At 40.4% G+C, this 22,365-nt stretch overlaps 1 protein-coding gene across 3 annotated transcripts in view; it reads right to left on the bottom strand.

The window, feature by feature from the left end:
• myripb (myosin VIIA and Rab interacting protein b) overlaps window positions 1-22,365 on the bottom strand; it is a 116,255-nt gene that overhangs the window by 37,691 nt on the left and 56,199 nt on the right. For all 3 annotated transcript variants that reach the window (XM_005471762.4, XM_005471765.4, XM_005471763.4), the window contains exon 3: window positions 17,489-17,710. In XM_005471762.4, the coding sequence (XP_005471819.1) occupies window positions 17,489-17,710 (222 nt within the window). The remainder of the gene's footprint in view (window positions 1-17,488; window positions 17,711-22,365) is intronic.

Below are 22,365 nucleotides of genomic sequence, written 5' to 3'. Positions count from 1 at the left end.
GACATTATAAACCAGCTCCCATTACACTCAAGTGAGTTTTTTTCCCTCTCTGTGTGTGGGTCTGAATATACAAGCATTTTTCTATTGAAATGATTCCTGTGTAGCTGTGACCTTAGGGCCACATTCTTCACTTTTTAAGTGTATTTCAAAAAATTCAGCCAACCAGACGATAAAGCTGGCCATTCCACTGCATTCCCACCAATTAGGAAACCAACAAAGGGCCTCCTTCCCAAACAGGCCTCTGGCTGCCCTCATCCTGGAAACAGTTCCCATTAAGTTAGTCACACGCCACCACCCAAAACACAAAAATCACTGGGACAGCAGAAGCCTCCTGTTTTTTTGGGTTTTTTTGTTCGGCCTGTTTTGTTTTCAGTATCACTGCATGTCTGACTCTCTTTGTTTCTCTTGAAATGCTTCCCTTAACTTGACCTCATTCATTAAAAATAACATATGTATGTTTAATCTGAAAAGAAAGGAAATGAGGCAAAGGATGGTCCCACTGCTGACGTGTTGTTAGCAGAACAGGAACAGCACTGGATTGTTTAGTGGTTTATGGCCCCAAAACACTTTGCAACAAACAAAAAATGTCATTTTTTTACATAAATTAATCCACCAACAATATATTGATGTCAACTAGCAACACTTATCTGAATATTAGCATTTTTTAAAGAATATTGGACATGCTTAGCCAGACCGTGAAAGTAGTGTACACATGCTAGTGACAAAGGCTACAAACAGAGGTTAAAGACAACCGCTATGTAGCAATCTATTTTTTTTGCAACTAAAAAGTCAGAAAGTCAAAGTAACACTCATGAGAATAAGAGATGTAAAAATGTGTTTTATGTTTCAGAGCTACGGTTAGAAGGTCAAAGCTCCTCATTTGCATGATGACCGAAAAAAGGAATTTAGGACGTAAAAACGAAGGCTAATTATTCTTGTGACGAAAACGACATTAAAGTAATTACTATATCAAGCCCACTACAATAGGAACTGTTTACAGTTTATAATCGTTGTGCTTAATATTTCTTAATTACCTCAGTTTAACCTGTTTGTGCTAAGTGGAACACTTTCAGGTAAATATAAAGATAAATATAACATTATCTTGAGCACTCACACAGACATAAACAGGTACAGAGCTAATAAGACTCTACCCGGCTCAGTCTGGTAGACAGGGCGTGGGAGACGGATGACAATGAATCATTAATGTTAGGCACAGAAATGCATGCAGTGTGCATACACACTCGCTCACACACACATACACATCCTTGTACACTTCTCTTTATGGTGATCCTTCAATGCATTTCCTAGCCCAATACTCTAAAACCAAACCTTGGCTGTCTACTTGCAATTTGAAACATGTGGGGTCCCCAAAAGCTGTTGTATCCTACAAGTATAGTGGGCTCCTGGTTATCAGACCCCACAAATGTAGTAAAACAAGTCTATGCGCACACACACACACACACACACACACACACACACACACACACACACACACACACTAATTTATCTCTTCTCTCTTACTCATCCATCCTTCCCCATTTACAGCATGGTGTTTTCTCTGCGCCATCGCTGATTTTGTGGTGACTGAGACAGATGGGAGAGTTGAGAGGGGAATGGCTCACCAACTGAAGAGGAGAAATCTCTCATTGTCTTTTACTATGAGCTGAAAAGGAGTTATCATCATCATCATCATATTCTTTATGCCTTTTGCACCATTCCCCCTTCACTCCCCCTTTTGCTTTTTTTTGTCAACATATTATTGTTTTCAAGTTGGTCTCTTCATTCATTTCTCTGTATATTTTTCATAAAGAAATCTGGGTAAATTAAAAACAGGGTAACGTTATTAAAAGAGTTTGTTAAAATAGAGTTCAACAGATATATATAGATCAACTTGGAGTGTCTTATGATTGTGGAAACAATATTCAAAATGTATATCTCAGACTGTAACATGTCATCATGCACCAATAGCTTCAGTGTGATCAGGCTTGTGAGGGACTGTATATTGGAGATAGGGTGTTGGTGTGAAGTGAATGAGAGGACAGCAGGCTGCAAAGATGGATGCAGTGTAGATGAAACAGAGTGCCATCCATCAACCAGTGGCCTCTGTGACAGTCTACCCTATATGACTAACCAAACACATACTAAGCTAAGAGGGCTTTACCGCAGCATGAGAGGATATAACCTGACCTTCAAACTATTTCACCATTAGGTCAGATCATAATCTTTTCAGCCTATATTTTTTCTCCTCTTTTAATTACCAATGTAAGCTTCATGAGGATAAAACCTTCCAAAACTACATCAGAAAAGCAAAATCATATATGGCTACATATGAAGGGAAATGTACCAGTTCAAAGATTAAGCTCATTTGGATGACTGGTGCATTAACACACTGCTGTTTAAGCATCTTTTTGCTGGTTTTGGCTTTGATCATTCAGAAGAACCTTTGCCCTTCCTCTTTCATGTCAGTGTGCACATGCAGACGTGCATCGTACTCCAGGCCAGGGCAGGGAAGCGCTGCATTATTCATACTAATTCTGTCACACTGAGTAATTGAAGCCAGGAAGAGGTGGAGGGTGCAAAGTGCGAGTGTATAGACACCTTCTCTCACTGCCTCCAAGTAGGAATTGTTTTGATCATTATCAGTGACCTCTAGGTGCGATCACTGCAGACATCAAGGTGATACTTTTCATCTGAAGGCAAAGTCAATATTGAAAGGGGTCATGGCGGTCAGTGTATGGACAGACATACAGCTGCACTGTATGTTGCTGGTAGTGATGTACTGGAAATACAGGAAAAACCCTTCATAGATATGGGATACTCAGTTCTCCCAAATTTATTTTAAAATAAAAATTTTTGACATTCGGAATAAAGTATCCAAATCCAAAAGTGCGTATTCTCTGCCTGGTGGGCAAGTGACCATGCCATATAGCTGCAGTGATGTTTCATGGTATACCTGCTATACCATCTTAATCCTCTAATCAAATATTATCCAAATACCAATAAATATCCTTGAAAATTGAATAGAACAGTAGAGAAATAACATAACAAATCACATGCCAAACCACATATTTCTATATATATGTAAGTCCTGTTCAATTCTATTTTATGTATATAGCGCCACACACACAGTGTCAGAACAACAGTTGCCCCAAAGTACGTTAGATATATATATATAAATCCCTACAATAGGAAAAACCTGTATGAGGAAGCACTTGGTGATGGTGGGAAAAGACCTCCAGCAGAATCAAGCTGAGAGAGGGGCAGCCATCTGCAAATTACTAGTTGGGGGTGAGGGAAGGAAGACAATATTTATCACTATGACAGAGATAATCAAATGTTTTCTCTAAAATGCTAACAAAACATCTGAGTTCTGAATTCATGAATATTGTAAAAGTTAAGTCTGTCTAATTCATGTTGTACTATACACATCATGCAAAGTTTGGTACAGAAAATTCCACATTTTGTTAAGAAAACTATTTAAACCTTTTAAGCATATGTTGCACATCCTATTTTTATCTTTGTTCTTATTTAATAGATACCTGCAGTTGCACTCAACATTTGTTGTTGAAATATTTGATGGAATCTAATTCAGCTTCATGCTGCTGTGTTGGAAGTATTGTAGAGAGCTAATGTGGCCGATCACTCAGACTTCAGCTGTGACTCATAACATTGCCTTCACAAGATAAAGGATCCTCTTGCCATTCTTTTTCATGTACCTGCTTTTAATGTTATCAGCCCATTAGGCTGAATATTAGGCTAAATGACTGTTATCACTCACATAGATTTAGCTTGTATGGGCTCTCCCCCACCTTGTAGCTGGTTCAGTAGGCTATTACAACATTAGGTAGTGGTATATATATAACACATATGGGTGTTTGCTGAAACAGTAGGTGATGGCGTGAGTCATTTGCTGAACTTTAACCCCAGAGATTGAGGTAGGTAGCCCATATGTTTTAGTGATTTTTGCCTTCTTACTTTGAGTTTGTTTGGTTTGGTTTAAGCAGTAAAATTCCTTGTTTAGGGCAGGGAATAACTATGGCTTGGGTTTACCATTACACACACTACAAGCACCCTTCTGGTCTACTGTGTGCAGTTGGGCCCAATCTGAATCTGATGCCTCTGGGTAGTAAAAAAAATTCCAATGGTTATTTATTTTTTTATATATGGGGAACTATGAGTCACAAAACAGAATAAAGTACAAGCTGAAAAAGTAATGCGTTCTGCTCTATCTATTTTTGAGAACTGAGAACCTTCACAGACTCTATCTATTTTTATTTAAAGCCACATATCTGACTAGATGAAAACGTCAACTGGACGTGTAGAATGTAAATCTGATGCTGGAAAGCTGATTGTAGGGTATGCTGTGTTCAAGTGACAGACACAGTGGAGGAGTGAGCATTCTCTGTATAAGCCAGAGCCACTAAAAGGCTGCAAACATGGTAAGTGGTGAGATGAACTAATGAATTACACTTGACCTGTGCACCCAAACAATCTTCTCCAACGCAATGTCAGAATGTAGGGAAGTGTTTTGGTGTATGTGTGTGTGTGTGTGTGTGTGTGGAGGTGGTAAGGAAAGGGATTAGCAAGCATGATCTAACCCAAAGATGTATTTAACCTTTTCTTCACCTCATTTCTTCTATCCATATTTCTTCCTTGTCCTTTTATCTTTGTCCATCTTTGAGTTTTTTTGCAGTCCATGTTTGTACCAAGATTTCTGAGTGTGTTTGTGGTAAAATATATATATTTTTTCCAGATGATACTTTGTCCTGTATCCCTGAAGTGTGCATTAGTCTGTCTGCTTGTAAACATGAGAGATTCATGTTTATCTGTTAGGTCTGTGTGTGTCCTCTCCAGGTAGAGAGGCAATCTTTTTTCATACCATCAACAGGAGATGGGCCCAGGTTTAGGGGATTTCAAACTCACTTACGTGTTCTTCACATCCCTCCCCCCTCAAGATGTGTATGCTGAAGTAAACAGAAACAGCGTGGAGATGTGAATCCTGCAGCCGTTTGCTGGGGTGAAAAATGATCCTAGCTGAGGGCGAGTGAGGATGGTTTCATGCCTCAGATAGAGAGAGAGCATGGGATACAGAACGAGAGAGTGACAGAAAGTAAGCGAGTGGTGAGGCAGAAAGTGGGAGAGAGAGAGAGAGACCACAACTGTGGAGAAAGCCTTCATTCAAAATGCATGAATCCACAAGTCAGGTAATCATGAGAGAACCTGCAAGGCTTCCACAGAGAAACCTCTGCAGGTGAAAGCACTCGATACTCAGGGCACTTAAGGCATATAACACATAAATTAATTGTCATGTTGACTCACATAATAAAGACATATTCCAAATAAGACAACAAAAACAGACACATATGCTACATATCTCTACAACATGGCCTCCTATTTGTTATAAAAAGCTGCCACAAGTCTCAATAGCAGCGCAGAGTACATTTGTGCATTGCGCTCTTATGTGCGAGCTCTTATGCCAAGAAATGTGCACAGAGTACCTCACTTTACGTTTACGTGCATGTGTGTGTGTGTGTGTGTGTTTGTGAACTAGATCTGTGCACAAGTGTGTCTGCTTGCTGCTTTGATATCTTTCACATTGGCAGCCCCGATATGAACGGCTGCTTTGATCCCATTCGAATCAGACAACATCACCCGGGTTCCTTTGCTGCTGCTCTAAACACACAGCCTGAAAGGCACACAGAGACAGAAAAGGAGGGGGATTCCTATTGTTTTCCAGTTGCATTGGTTGCTATGGATCAGCGGTCATTCCATGTTCAGAGGAGCTATCTCCTGAAAGATGTTCTGTGGCTTTTTTGCCAACAGATTAATAAAAAAAAATAGATCTGTCCATATTTAGATTTGATATGGCATTGCTTGTGTTTCGGGAACATACTAAAAGAAAGTGAAAGTATAAATCCCAAACTCTTCCAGTAGAACATCCAGAGCAAAGAATCCCTGAAACCAGTCTGTTTTTTAGAAAAATGACATATAACTTGTTCTTGATTTTAATATGTGACAATACAACAAGGAGGTGAAACGCATGCCCTCTGGTACAAAACATGAGAATCGCACTTCTTAATGCAGAGAGTTTCCAATTATGTTAAATGCTTAAACGGGAATCTTATCCCTCCATTTTCTTGGTGACATTAGTAGATAAAATGATTAACAAAAAAGAAGGTGGAAAACTTCACACGGCTGTTTCAAAACTGACCATGCAGGCAGGGAGGTATCCAGCACCAGCCCCAGAAACAGCAGGAGGTACAGACTTAATAACATCATGTGATTTTTCAACAAATGAGATCAAACAGCACTCCTCGCTCAGGTGGGAAATCATGACTAAACAAGGTGAACGGAGTGCTCTAAGCGCCGCAGCGATGCACAGACAAAGCCTCATTTAAAGCGCTGAAAAATGGAAGAGGAGGTGCAATGAGACAGGAGGCCTGGAGCAATGTACAGCTATTGATATGCAGCAGAGAGCGCAATAAGGATGTGTACATACACACCACTTGAAGTCCTTCGGAATGGCAACAGTACAGGGAAAGTGGGGTACTGAAATTAGCATATTTGTCTAATTGTTATTCATTTACACTGGCTCCATTTCCCAGTGCATTAAGTCCACATGTGAGATGTGTGCATTATATTTCTCAGCATGCCCGAGCATATGCTGCAAGGACAACTGACGGATATCAGGCAGCCCTCTGAAGTCTTGTCAAAGAAAGCGCGTGCAGCAATAAAGTCACATAATTAGAAACACTGTTTTAAAATGAACCTGGTTAATTAAATAAAACCTTCTACATGTTTATGGTAATTTATGCTGCGTTGCACAGACTCTTTCCCTCTCTTTGGAGAAAGCACAGGGTGAATTAATAATAACTCAGTTACACACAAGTTTTTCAGTACACCATCACAATGAGCCAACACACACAAAAGCGTGACATCATCAAAGTGGAATGCAGCCATCATTACTACACCTGTGCTTTCCCTTAAGTGGAAAATATAACAATAGCTTTGTTCAGCTATTAAAAACTTAACTGATACTTATATGTGTTTTGGTGAACTGCTACTCCATCAGTTATTTTGTTGATACTTTATATTGATACATAAAATATTTACTGCATTTATGTGTATATCTATGAAAACCTTTAAGAGTTTATGTTCCTAATTTTATTTGAACACACTCCTTTTTACTTCAAAACTCATCCATCCATCCATCCTCTTGTGCTTAACTAATTCAGGCTAATTGGGAGCTGAAGCCTATCTCAGCAGTCACCGTGAGACAGGCAGGGTACACCCTGGACATGTTGCCAGTCTATTAAAGTCATTCAAAGACTTGTTTCTAATTTACATGACATATTATACTTTGATTAAACACCTCATGACTCACTCAGCTGAACCACATCTGGCAAACTCGGGTGTTTGGAACAAGGTCAGCTCATGCCAAATATAATCTGAATCACAGATCTGGTAGACTGTAAATAGACATTTAGTGGAGTCAGCTTGTCTTTTATTATCAGCCAAAAATATTTGGCTTTATTTGCATAAAAAAAATAAAGGTCACAGTAAATGTAACTGCAGCATGTAGTGCAGGGGAGTAGTGACCTACATACACTCAAAGTATTAGCCTGTTTTTTATAGCTTAGTGTCAATTCAAGCACATTTTCATTTTCAGAATAATTAAATTAGTTTGATCACTTTTCTGCCAATTTTCAATGTTATATTATTGAAAAAACAAACAAGGCCCCACTTAATATTAAAGTGGGCTGTATATGGCGCATGATGTACTCTGAGTTTGACATCCCTGCTCACTGATCAGTGACGTACCCTCCAGAAGCTAGAGTCCTGTTCAGGGTCTTTCACCAAAGAGTATTATTATCAGCCATTACCAACCTATCTGACACCAATAACCATGCTCAAAGTCCATGTTCACACTCAATTAAACTCTCTTTTAGTCAACAGGTGCACCAAAACTGTATTATACACACATATATATATATATATATATATATATATATATATATATATATATATATATATATATATATATATATATATATATATATATACACACACACATTTCCATGCAGCGGTAGTAGATTTTGCTGTTCAGTCATTTGCAGGGGAAACTGAAGCTATCCTTTCAAAGTAATTGCTAGTTCAATTAAGCCATGATGAATGGATCAGTGTATTTATTTAATCAATCAAAGGATTTATGTTACAATTCTTGTTAATCCTCCTTGCAGATCCTTCTCGGTAGTCATTTTGCAGGATATATGCTTCTTAAATCCTTGTGAAATCTAACCCAACATTGACAGAATGTATAAAAATACTGGAAAATTGGGTTAAAAAAAAACTAACTTTCATTAAAGGGACTCTTGGGTTCAAACCAAGGAATGTGCAATGAGTATGAAAATCCCGCAGCAATAATAACCTCTGTTACACTGCAGAGGGTTCACTGTGGCAGGAGATCAGACAGGATGATCTGCCTGAGGGAAGGATGAGGGTGCAGAAGAGGAAGAGAAAAAGTGAGAGGTGAAGTTAGGATGAGAAAAAAACTATTACTATTCATGCAATATTTTTCATTTCATGCCAAATTCTTGAAGATTTACAGGAAAAGGAATAAATTGTGATCTCAATGTGTTGTGAAAGCCACTAAACCTAATTCGTAACCAAGAACTAGAGATTGATTCCACTGATCTGCCAATCACTGAGCTCACATCTTCCCCTGCCAGTCCATCAGGATATCAGACATGAATGGCTGTACTGTGGGGCATCTCCCCTGCTGAAGATGTTTTTGATAGATCACATCTGCAAAAGCAGTCATTGTGAAACAGAGTGAGTCAGTGAGGGAGGAGAGGACTCAAAGGGAGAATGTGCACATTAAAATTTCTATTTGAGTAAGACAATGTGCAGTAGTTACTGAGCTACAAGGTCTTTACTTTGTAAATGTTAGTAGATGGATTAAAAGTGTTGACCTCAAATGACACGAGTAAAACACACAGATTCTCCAGCAGCACTGCACTAATAGCAGCAAATATTTCAAGTCTGTTTAAACCATACTGGAGGATACAGTTTGCTTGATTTACCAAATCAATAATAAACTAAAACTGACTCATTTTTTTTTAGTGGAAGGGAATATTAGCTATAATAATAATTTTGCAGCTAATGTAAGAGGAGGGTCTAGATGCTAAGCTGCTATGGAGTTGGGGGTCCATGATGGTTACACTGAAGACTAAAAGTGATCATAGCAATTATTTCATTAGAATTGTAGAAACTCTGCCGTATATACAGTATTTCCATGCATTTTTGGACGCGTTTTAATTAATAGACCATTTTCCCATTTTCTTAACAAAATGAAAAGAAATCAAGACTTTTGTGCAGTATCGTACCACACACCAACCAGACACTGTCGGGACTAAAGAGTTACTCAAATGTAGAGGTTGAGTGGAAAAAATTTCCAATAAAGGCTTCCAATCGAACACACAAAAGATAGACTAGACTATAAAGCAGCATTAGTAGGTACTTTTCTGTCTCCATTTGCACTAACCCACAATGAAAACATGAGTTTTATAGCTTGTGTTATAAACCACTAGCCAACTTACTGCATAAACTACTTTATTTATTTATTTCCAATCACTTCGGTGCTGCAGGCTTGCTGTGTGAGCACTGAAAGCTATAAATCACTGGCTTCACATGGAGCGCTTCAACATGGCAGCCAGTTTCCCCGGTCGAGAAATGACAGGATTTTACCTGCTGGTACACATCAGATCACAGGCACTGTGGATTGTGCTGCTTCCGTGTAGCTCGCTCCACAACTGGACCTGGAGAGGTGCTCAGTTCAGAGGTGTAACTGATTCAGTCTCACCCACCTACACACACACACACACACACACACACACACACGGAGGAGGCCTGGGATGTGGAGCCTGACTAGTGACATCAGAGAGACATTAATAACTCAGAGCCATAGCTGCAAAATAACACACCGGTAATAGCACAACTGACAGGAATTAGCACACCCACAAGAGGGAACGTCCAAGGTTCTTTTTGTGCATGTGTGCGCTCGCATGTTTACCTGAATAATAGTGATTTATTGCTTTCAACAAGACCTCATCCCCTACAGAGAAAAGGCTTTCATGCTACACAAGGAGCCACACAATGAGAAGCACTGCAATACAAGCATTCACACTCACATGGACACACACACACACACACAAACACACACAAACACAAATCCCTACTGGACAGACACACAGAGACTGCTTCAAGGCTGACCAAACTCTATAGTAATTAATTTGAGAGTAACACACACAAATTGCATTAGGAAAATTCAAGTAAGTACACTTCAATTAACGTGAGAAATATACCTGAATAAAACTTAAGTGGAACTGAAATGAAAAAGCAAGGAGTTTCTTTGATCCTGAGGCTACATCTAAGCTAACCCATTTTCCTTGTAAAACTATGCTTTAATGAAAACTATATCAGTTTACAGCACAGTTTATAATCCCCATCTATATTAACTGTAAATACAGTCATTATCATTTAGGTAGAGTGGGTATGATCTGCTCGGAATCAGGAGATGGACCTGTAGCATAAAATTGACTTACTGGGGCAATTCGGCTACTTTTGGGCAAGATGGCCTGCTGAATGGTTGTTCTTCTCAGAGTCTGTGATAAAACTCGACATTCAATTTTACTGCGAGAACACTCGGATCGCTTGAAAGAAAGAAAAAGAGAGGCGATCAAACCTGCTAGACTGAAAGTTAGGGAAGATAAAAAGAAAACTCAGACAACGAGTAGGAGAAATTATTCGGTTTTAATAAACGTTTAAACTTTATTAGTCGATACCTAGAGAAGCGAGACCCAAAGGTTTTAGCTTAATCGGTAAGGATTAAGTATACAGTTACTGAATTGTTGCTGCAAAGCAAACACGCTCACATTGGAGCATTTCCCATTGGCAGACAAAGACACAACAAGTATCCACAAAAGGATGAAGAAATAGGAAAAGGCATGAGAGTCTGCTACTACTACTGTTCCAGTTTCATATGTGCGACTGACATCACCCATCTAAAAGTTTCGGCACATCCAGACTCAAGCACAATCCTGGTGTTTTCAAACCACAACTGGGTCAGCAGAGATTCTTAAAAGTCCCAGTTTTAGATTAGTGTGCATGCTAAAACTAAAATATATTAATGTGGATGTACACTTAATCTGCACTGGCTTCCGTAAGTGCGTTTGTGTGTGCATCTTGTGAGAGGTCGTGCGCGTGTCTGCTGTCCCGGGTGACTCTATGAAGTGCAAATTACAGGCAGCAGTTATGATCGACTGGTGGCTACTGTGTCAGCTGCGTTGGACACGAGACAAGGCCGCGAAGGAGGGAGAGAGGAGGAGGAGGAGAAGGAAGCAGAGAGGGTGATTAGTGGCTCTCTTTCCTGTGCCTGCAGCTCAGAGAGATGCAGGGTTTGTGAGCTGGTTCAGCTGCACTCTTGTTTCTGATAAAAAAAGCTTCCCGGAAGTATGGGAATGTTCAGAGTCCCAGTTTAGTGTAAATTCTGGCTGCTGATTTCAATAAACCTGAGCAAGTTTACATGGAAGTATATTTCCCAGCAGTGCAAAATATGATTACACCCACATTAATTTGTATTACGGTTAACTGTGTTGTGTGATTTAAACATTCCAGTCTAGAAACTGATAGTGCTGCACTGTGATGAATGAAACAGGGGGTCGGGACTTTCATTGTTCACCCACTGAGGCTTGCAACTTTCTATTTAGGCTCTTTATTGGAAAAACAGCAAGGAACCTGTCCTGCAATGCACGGTGCACCCAGCTGCTAGAAACCTGGCAGAATCATGGAGTAAACAAGCAGCAAGAAACAAAGCAACACAGACATGCAAATGTCTTATTAAAAATGAGACACACATTTCATCTGCAGCCTGGCGCTGTAGGGCACACCCTCCCTGTCTAAGACTATAGTCTTGCTCACCCACACTGATAAAAATACCCCCGCAAGGAGGACAGAAAAAGATCACACTGTGACTTGCTTCCTCTGCTAGCCGCAGGTGCTTGTCTGGCAGCAGCGTGAGAGTTCACTAAATTTTTGCACCGGTGTCTTAGTAAACACACACGCTATTGTTTGGGATCATTTGGAGATGCTAACATAAATATTCATGAGCAAAAAATGTGAATGCAGTAAAAAAAAAGAAAGAAAGAAAGAAAGAAAATTAAATCCCATGCTTACATTTTGTATTTGTGTGGAGGTGTTGATAAGGGGGAAGATTAATGGGTTTGGAGACAGGCAGGTGAAAAGTCAGAGAAACTGCACAGTCAAAATAAAAGCTGCATATTTGAATTCATGCACTCTAATAAAACTGTAAAAGAAAAAAATATATACAGCTGTACAAAACAACCTGTTTGTCTGGCTCTATCAGACTAGAGTAAAAACAAGACAACAATCTTCTTGTAACTAGGAAAAAACAGTGGCTACCTGGTAACTGGAATGAATTTTTCCATTGCAAAAGGTTGTGGTGGCCAACTAGTTGCCCAGAGGCTACCTTTGAGCAACCACTTCTGATCACAAAGTGCTTGCACAGCTTGCCTGGTGGGAGGCAACCTATCTTGAAACAACTATGTTTCAGCTCAGACCGACTGCAGTCACTCTCAGATTGGCGAAGGTTTCTAAATGATTGCTGTCTAATTTATAAACGCAAACAGATCCCCAACACGTTGCAATCAATCTGAACCAGTCTACGTGAGTGAGAATAACTTCTTTGTGATGTCTCTCTTTCCTGCAAGGGACTTGAAACAACTGGTTGCCAATTGGTTGTTTTCTGATTACATTCCTATATAAAGGCAAGGTTGAGCATCAGTTTGCAATTAAATTGCCATCCTGCAGCAACTGTATCACTATTTGTGGAGGAATTTCAGTTTCAAATCTATGAGGTTATCAGTTAATCTGTGTGAATTTCTGTGTGTGCTGATGGCGACAGATTTGCGACCAGTCTAGAACAGTTAATTACAGTATTATTACAAACCGATTGCATGTCATTGCCAACTTGACCAGATTCAAACACAAATTAAAAGGAGACCATTCCATCTTATTGCAGTTTTATCGCAGTCTTCATGGACCAAAAGTCTCTTTGAAGACTGACTGCAAGTGGTTGGAGACCCCCGTCTTTGGAGCAACCATGTCAAAGGCAACAAGATTGCAAGTTCACGGTACACACAGCTTCTGTAATTTTGGTCATGCTGCCTCTCCAACCACTGCTTCCCCTAGTGTGTCTGTAGCATTAATAAGCTACTGTGTAGAGGGGCTGTTTAAGAAAATCAATTAAACAGTTACAAGATTGATTTGCCTTAAAAGCTGAAATGATTTCAATATGGGGCTTTGTGGTGAGAACAGCACGGCAGCGTGTCAGCACAAGGAGATTTACACAATCAATAAATAGTCTACAATACACAATGGAAGAATGGACAAGTGGAATCAAATGGCAGAAACAGACTAGAGAATATGTCAAATGTCACGATTTTAAAGGATCTAAACATGCTACTGATGCAAACAGCTTTCTATGCAAATGCATTTTTATGCCATGAACAAAGTATTCACAAGATGAGACCAGAGGCAGCAGCATCACATTCGTTTGGGTGAATCATCTGATCAGCACCCCTTCATCTCCTTTTAAATGAACCTATTGCTATGAGACTGACAACCTCTGTCAATCACAAATCTGAATCATTCAGATGTGGTGTGAACCATCAATATGCTTCTCCTTAGAGATGAAAACAAACAGAAGGACCTCCCGGATTCACAAACAGCTTCTAGGACTGAACAGGGAGTGCTATTTGTAGCAGTGAGTGGATGTAACATATATGTGGATGTGTGAGGTTGCATGTTACCAGTAGCGACTACATGCTCTTTACGATGTACGATGCATAGCTAACGTCACATTGTATCTGCAGCAGCGCACATGGAAATGTCTGTTTAAGAGGACTCTGAGGTCTATGTGCAGGGATCTGTTTGCGCTTATTCTTGCTAATCCATACGCTGCACAGTAAAATGATGTGCATCCATGCGTGATCTGATTAAAACATTAAATTTAATGGCAAAAAACCCAATTAATGTAAGTTTCAGCATGGCTTTCTGCTTCTCTGTGAATTCCACATGCATGTGCTTGTGTGCAAGCCTCGCCTGTTCGCACGAGTGTTTGCGTACATGTACTGTACAGCGTAGCAGATGCCATAATCTCCTCAAAGTCATGCTTTAGGATGAGATTACGAAAATGGTACATTTTGTCGGTTCAGTTTTTTTGTTTTGTTTTTTTGCAATTTCTGTGCAGACCAGCCCTCTGTGCATACACTGCCTGACAACTCTATATAGAGATGCACAGAGGAGCCCCTATAGTTTAAATGCAGGGAGGTGCAGTAGCTCTAATGTAAATGCGGAAAAGATGGATGAAAAGAGAATACTAAACTAAAAGCAAGAGAAGGCTGGGGGTAGCAGAGAAGTATTTTTTCCAAAGGCAGAGACAAAGAGAAAGAAACAAAGCGATTTGTGAGACAAAGCAAAAGGAGAATTTACTTGCATTTCCACTCTTGAATAACTGGGACAGGTCATTTCCTCTTCTGTCATTCCTTTTTCATCCTTCTGCCCTCCCTTCTTCTTCCTCTCTCTTGACCTTACTTTGTTTTTCCTCTCTTCATCTCCTTCTCTGCCCCTTTAACATTCTCACCAGTGCTTTGGGTGAAGAGCCGAAAGGAGAAAAAAAATTACTTTTCAGTTCCCGCTAAAATGTTTTGACTTCTCCGATAAAAACCACTGGTGTGTGGCAAGTGTGATTATACTGTGTGTGAGCGGTTGTGTTTGTTTGAAGACCATGGGCCGAGGATGCCGTTAATTCAACCAGCCTGCAAAATGGTCATGCCTGTCCCATCCGTTCAGGAGGGGACAGATGCGTTTGGTGCGTGTGTGTGTGTGTGTATATATATATATTATATATATATATATATATATATATATTATATATATATATATATATATATATATATATATATATATATATATCTATGTGTGTGTGTGTGTGTGTGTGTGTATGCGTGTTTCACAAGGCTAGAAAGGTGTTATTACAAAGCTGCCGAATCACTGAGTCTTCTCTACAGATACCATCTGCCATCGACACGCAACCATTTCTGTGGTTGCCCTGAAACATTTATGCAATCCATTACAACATCTATGTCAACCAGTCCTGCTCACACTTAATTAACAAACATATAACCGATGCATGTCCTCATGTCTGCTTGCATGCGAGCATAAGTCTGCCTGGATATACATGCATACATTCTAATATGCATCCATGTGTGAGTGGGTGACTTTAGCCTCTGAGTGCGTCCATGTGTGCAATGATTACAAATCTGCTTTCCGTAGTTGGATCACACTTGTGGGCAGCGTGGCCACGCCACTGTGAATGTTGATGGACAGCCGGTGAATGCGAGAGAGCATTTGGCGGTTTGCTTCCTTTGCGAACAGATTTTGCATTTAGATTCAGCAGAAATGGTTCAAAAAGAGACAAAACCCATGAACTTTTTTCAACTCGTCAGTTTGACTAACACTGTATTTCATTCGATGTTTTCTCTAATGAAAATACTGCTGATGAGGAGGTACTTTGCATCGAATCGGTGCATTTTCTTGCAATTGTAACTAATAGCCATTTCCGAAAATCAAGTGCCGGCCTTCTCTTCCCAGTTAAAGCTGTTCCAAATGACATGACTCCACCCAGAGAGAGTAATTCATGCTAAAACCAGATTTAAGCTTGTTTAATGCGCTAATGAAAAGTGCTGTATTTATATGTAGCTGGTAGACAGCAATGTTGTGACATCAGGCCCATCTGTGACTCAGTCTAAAGCTGTAATGAGAACATTACAGAGCCCCCAGCAGAGATACGGACACACACACACACACACACACACGCACGCACGCACACACACACACTCACTCAAAGAGGAAGACAGACAGAAATAAGAAGATGAGGGGGAGAGATGATCGATGCAAATCTTGTCACCTCCTTTGACTACCATCATCTCTTCCCCTCCTTCTCCTCCTCTTCTTCGCTGCCTCTCCTGCTCCCACTCCTCCTTCTCCCTCCTGTCTCACACACCAGGACCGAGGGCAGCAGGTCTAACTCAATACACCATGCAGCAAAAATCAATGAAAGACAGAAAGAGACAGAGCTAGGCGACTGAGGGGATGAAATAAGGCGAGGGGCGGCGTAATTTTTTTTCGGCGGCTTTGTTGCGCTCTGAAATCCTGTCCACTCCTCTTACCCTAACCCTAAACACACACACAAACACATGCACGCACACAAACAGTCAGAAAATGCGAAATGCAGCACATATACACATGCGTGCTATTTTTTCTGGAATGTTGCTAAAAATTACACCTTTGAAGACATCACATCATACAAAAGAAGCTTTTACAAGCTGATACTTAGAGCCTAAACATATATATATATATATATATAAACATATATACATCATATCCCAAACCCCACTGAATCCACCACTCACACTTCGGCGTTGTATTTTCAACAGCCTGCTCAGACACAGAGAGTTTAATATTCATCTAATGGCAAGTCGGGACACACGAATAACTCCCAAGGCTTTGGACAAAACTGCATGCATAAACAGCCTAAAACAGACACATACATATGCACACACAGCAGTCATTTGCAAACACACTTGGCTCCGGCACGTTCCCCTGCCTCACACGTTCCTGATTGTTTTTTTTGTTTGTCCTTCAAATCACAAACATGCATTGATTCCTTTAAAACCCTGATTTTTTGTTTGGGAGAAAAGCAGAAAGAAATCATTTATGTTACTGTAGAAATTGGGTCTTTTTTATGTAAATGTGAAATCTGCTGGAGAAAAATGGACACGTGCCAGTTTTCATCACCACTGCCTTGTTGTATCTATATTCCCAACAGTTCATATCAACAATCGTAACATTTATTTTATAACTTTTCTCCACTCCTCAGTACACCTTTTCATTAATTGCTCTGCACTTTCCCCCTTCATCACCATATTAAACATGCAGAAAAATGCAAATGGAAACAGGGATTTTTCAATAAGAAAGGATCGGACAGTATGATGTTTAAAAAAGCAGCAAAACAAAAATCAAAAAAGACTCAAAACACACCCATCCTTAAGGCACTGTCACCATCAAAGTCCGCCTTTCCCTCCCGTTCATTCACTTTTCCCCATCTGTCTCCTTCAGAGTCAGTATTCCTTCAGCCCTCTTCCTCACTCGATCTTCTTTTCTTCTTTCACAAATTCCCTCCCGTTTACTCCCCCATCAATTTTCCTCTTCCTTCAGTCTCCTCCACTCAGCCAATTCACAGCTTCTCTCATATCTCTCACCCTCATTCATTCCACTGACCTAATCTCCCCTGCCTCTGCCTCTGCCCAGGGTGTGTATGTGAACGTGTCTGCATGGAAACACTAACCTGCCCTTCTGGCACGCTGAGCAGAGCCACGCTTTGTCCCTCTTGCTGTAGGTGCAGCAGGTCTTGCAGACGTTGTACTGGCAGTCCAGGCACTGGCGCTTGGGGTTGAGCAGGAAGGTGAAGGGCGCGCAGCAGCGGATGCAGCAGTGCTCGTTGAAACGGTGCTGCTTGGAGAGGATGGAGCATCTGCTGCCTTCCTCCGCCAGCTCCTGCTTCATCTCGCTGAAACCGGGAGAGCGAGAGAGAGAGAAAGCGAAAGAGAGAGAGAGAGAGCGAGAGAGATAGGATGAGGGGAGGGGGAGAGAGAGAGAAAGGGGATGTGAGCGCCTGGTTGAGAGGTAGGACATGAAAACGGCGGAGGACGCCGCGATGCAGAGTGAATGAAAAAACTGTGGCAAATGAAAAATTGGGCAGTGGGGGGGTGAACAAGGGAAGGGCAGAAGGGGTCAAGGGTTTGGTGAAAACATTCAGCTGCTCCATGTTTCTGCCTCAAACGCCTCTCTTTCCCTTACGCCGATTCTGTGGAATTAACGTGATGGCTGACATTTCAATTTGCGAGGACCTGTCATGCCTTGTTTGCACACTTCAGTCGGAACTCGGCTGAGGACAGCATGTCGTGCCCATCCAGAGCATCAGATGAAACAGAATTGTAGTTTGTTAATCAAGATATTATGAGGTTGGGAATAATTACAATAAATTGGCTTAAATCGCAGTTAAGTTGAAGGTCAATACACACAAACGAGCCTGACTGGGAAAAAAAAGGAGGATATATAGAAAGGCTCTGATGAGCTAATCAAACTAAAGTTTAAAATCACATAAATGATGAACAAAGACTCGCTGATCACATCAGAGAACTGTTTCCACTGATCAGCAATTAGGAAATAGGCTAAAAAGTTGAAGAAAACCAACTAAAAAACCAACCGATAATCCACAGTCTCAGCTGACTCTGACAATCCTACAGCTTCCTAAAATTAAGTGAGCCTAAATTTATATCCTTCACCTGTAGCTGGGTATTAAGCTTATGAGCGAGACAGTATAATACGGGCTGTTAATCAGTGTTTTAACCAGCAAAGCATCTTTCCTATCCGAAGCCTGAAGTGTTCACATTAACTATGCACATGGGTTTTCCCTCTGCAGCATTTGTGCTTACTTGGTCAAAATGCAAAATCAGCAGAGGCTACAATAAATTATGTAATGGTTCGCATTTGTATCATAAACACATCGTCATCATCATCATCAGTCGATGTTGCACTTGTGTCAGCTATATTTAAAATGACCCTCAGTGAGAAGAAGAGCTCGAGTAAGAACACATTTACCCATGTTTACATCATCAGCCATCACTTGTCATTAGGCACGAGCGGCAGCTGAGATGCAGAGATCGAGATGTTGCTGCTGGCGAGGTGTGAAAGTGAGTTCAGCTTGAATGGGCAGCGGGTAAATTATTTAAAGCCTCTACCCTACCCTCAGCCAGGTCACGGCCTACTGAGCTTACGCTGATCTCACAGATGCACACATGTGCATGGCAGATGGGGCTTATATGTGCATACCACAGGCGTTAGAAGTATTCTTTACACCACAGAGTCAATCCTAACCAAACCACTAAGTCATACATGAAAAATTAAGTATAGAGCAAAAAGTGTGCTGAATGCAGCATATTGCAAATTTCCTGTGTGTATTTTGTATACATGTTGTGTCGAACCAGCGGGGACCCTGCACTCTCCTGCTTCCCTAAGTTATTAACGCTGCTCCTCGAGCAGATCTCCTCTGCCGCCTCGCTGATTGCTTTTCCTATGCATCATTAGACGTAGCATATTAACAAGACGAACCAACCACTTCATATACAGCGTCATGTGAGAAAGAGGTGGGTTTGGGGTGACGAGTGTGGGCGTTGCATATGGACACGGACGTAAACAATTATATACCAAAAATGCATTCAAAAGGAGGCTTTCATAGTTTTGCAACTGGCAAATATTGGTTGCACTCAAATTAAATGATAAATGAAAACAAAATATTCAAAACACATTTATGTGCGCAAATAAAAGCAAGGGAAATGTATGCAGAGAACATTAATATCTCAATAAGCTAAAGAGGCAATTGCCTGGAAATCATTTCCCTCAATCCTGATTATGATCAGGATCCATTTTGCCATTCTGCTTTCGTGTTATGGGTTTAATGAGCAGCCCAGTTAGACTGCAGCTTGCTATAGCCATTTAATTAAATGATCAGGCAAATGTACACATATCCAGAGACAAAGAGGGCTCATCATGCCTGCTATCGCTTCACATTACCTCATTTCCCTGTTAATGAGACATGAAAACCTGTGCTCAGTGCAGAGTAATCGGTGTAGATACATGCGGGTCATCCAGGTATCAGCGAGGCACAATTGGCCTCAGTGAGAAATAACACAAGGCGCTCCCTATTCACAAAGCAGTGTTCTGAGTTACTGATTTTTAACAGGTGTTTGGCATACAGCTTATAATATAATAATAATGTGCTGGAAATATTATAGCATTACATTTTAAAGAATGCTCCAAAATTCCTGCTAACGGCTGACAGCTCAGGCATGCTAGAGAAAAAATATAGAACTGCAAGCTCCTTGTGAAAGAAAAGGGAAACATCTGCCATTGCCTTGTGCTTGCATTTAATTACCAGCTCAGTTTTGATCACAGGGTGGTTGGCAACCCGTCTCCAAACAGTCATGGTCCACCTCAGACGATCACTCTCAGACAGACTGGCGAAAGTTTGCAAATAACCGCCATCTACTATATAAACACAGACAAACTGCCAAGATGTTGCAGTCAATCTTAGTCAGTCTGCAGCACTGAGAGCAACTGGTCTGAAACGAGTCTCTTTGAAATAGGACACGCTGGCTGCAGACTGGTTTATTAGTATTTGTTATTCGGTATATGCGCCTATATAAAAGATTATCCTATATAAAGGATTTCTGTTTCAGATCTTTGGGTTTCTGACTGAACTCTGAATGTATGGCGTTAACATGAATATCTGTGTATGATGATGATAACCAATTTGCAGTTGTCACAGGTTTATCATAGTTAATTGCCATATTATCACAAACAGACTGCATATAATGGTCAACTGGACACCATTCAATCAAACTCATAGCAAACTGACCTCATCTTAACAGTGTTTCAATGCACCAACGTCGCGTGGAAGGTGACTACTGACTACGACTGAATGGAGAACTGATCCCAGTCTTCAAAGCAGCCATTTCGAAGGCAACCAGGTCGCAGGTTCACTGCACAGCAATTTTGCTTGTTTTGAATTACTGTTTTTCCTACTGTACTAAGTTTACTAAGCTACAACACAGATCTTTTGTTTAAATTTCTGCTTCATCTTATTGGTCCAATGTCGTTGTCTTCTTTCAGTTGCTCCCTTTAAGAAACACACAAATGTGCGAAATAGTTAATAACTGGACTTTGTGGTAACACTGACGTTTTCTTTTACCCCAACTCAGAGTACACTGCTTTTATACATCTTCTCTTGTGCTATGCAAAGAGATTTATGCCCTATATCACAGTCTCAGATATTCTTGTTGATCGTTAATTGATGCACACATAGATCTTGGGTTTAATAAGATCGCTGTGCTTACAAAAAGCTCCATAAATAATTTAATAATGAGGGTGAACTGTTTAAAATTAGCTCTTTCATCTTTAAAGGAGGGTAAAATACTACATTTTTATTTATTAAATAAGGTCAGTAACTCATTAAAATTAATCTTATTTTGTCAATCAATATGTGTATTGCACTACTATCACAGAATTAAAGTGCTCAAGTTATTTTTCAGATTAATCAATGTTAATGGTTTTTCTCTTTAATGTGACAGAAAATATCAAAAGTGTATTTTTAGAGCTCTGAGGAGCCTGATGTCTGACAGCAAAATGTCACATTGGAGAGGCTGTGGGCTGAGAGTGTTTGGAAAATGACAGTAACCATTAAATGAATTTAAAAACAATATTTATATAGTTACAGAGCCAAACTGTTGATTAACCATCACATTTATCAATTTTACTTCATCTTGGCTCAGTTTATTTTAAGTCTGCCAGGTAGAGCAGGTTAACCACTAGCACTGTGTTCACACCATCTCTGGGTTTCCTCGCTGCATTTGAAATGCGTATAATATAATTAATTACTGAAGCCTTCCTTAATGTCAACATGATTAACTGCAGCAGCTCTGCAAAGTTCTACGGGTGCTGAAAGTTTAAGGATGCCAAACTGTTAAATTAAAAACGATTGATTATGCAAATAAGTCACTGCAGTGCACATGTTGACGGTGCCATGGGTTTAAGAGGGGGGAGAGAGCACACCCGCTGAATACTAATTTGTTTGGTAATCCAATACAGAAGAGTTGGGATGATATGTGGACCTAATGATGTTCAGGCTATTTCTGACAATCTGTCACTCCCGGCAAATATTGTTTGTGCTGAAGATCTATTAGCTCGAGTCTTTTTCATCTCTTTCTCCTTTTCCATCAAGTCTGCCCTGCATCCCCTTCTCACTCACACTCCTAGTGTCTGCCAGCCATCCATTAACATAGTAATTTTCCCTCCGTTTCCACCTCTCCTTAATGTCCATTCCTCTCTCTCTCTTTCTGTCAGATGACACAGTCTCCCAGATGACAAACAGGCTGGCTTAGGCTTAAGTTTCTGGGTGATGTTGAATCATGTTATGGTCAGATTTGTAATCTAGATAATGGCATTTTGCAGTCTGGCTGGAAAACAAAAACAATTGCCGTTTCTTTCTAAATGATGTATCGCCCTCTCAGCAGCTGTTCTCTTGCTCAGCGCAGAGCTCAAGAGTTATAGCTCTCAAAACAGTTGCACTGATGACCTAAGCCTGGCATCACAAATGCGCAAATG

Source organism: Oreochromis niloticus, linkage group LG9, assembly GCF_001858045.2.
Source record: "Oreochromis niloticus isolate F11D_XX linkage group LG9, O_niloticus_UMD_NMBU, whole genome shotgun sequence".
Classification (NCBI taxonomy): Eukaryota; Metazoa; Chordata; class Actinopteri; order Cichliformes; family Cichlidae; genus Oreochromis; species Oreochromis niloticus.
The sequence above is the reverse complement of the archived record's forward strand: the minus strand, read 5'-3'. Positions and strand labels throughout refer to the sequence as shown.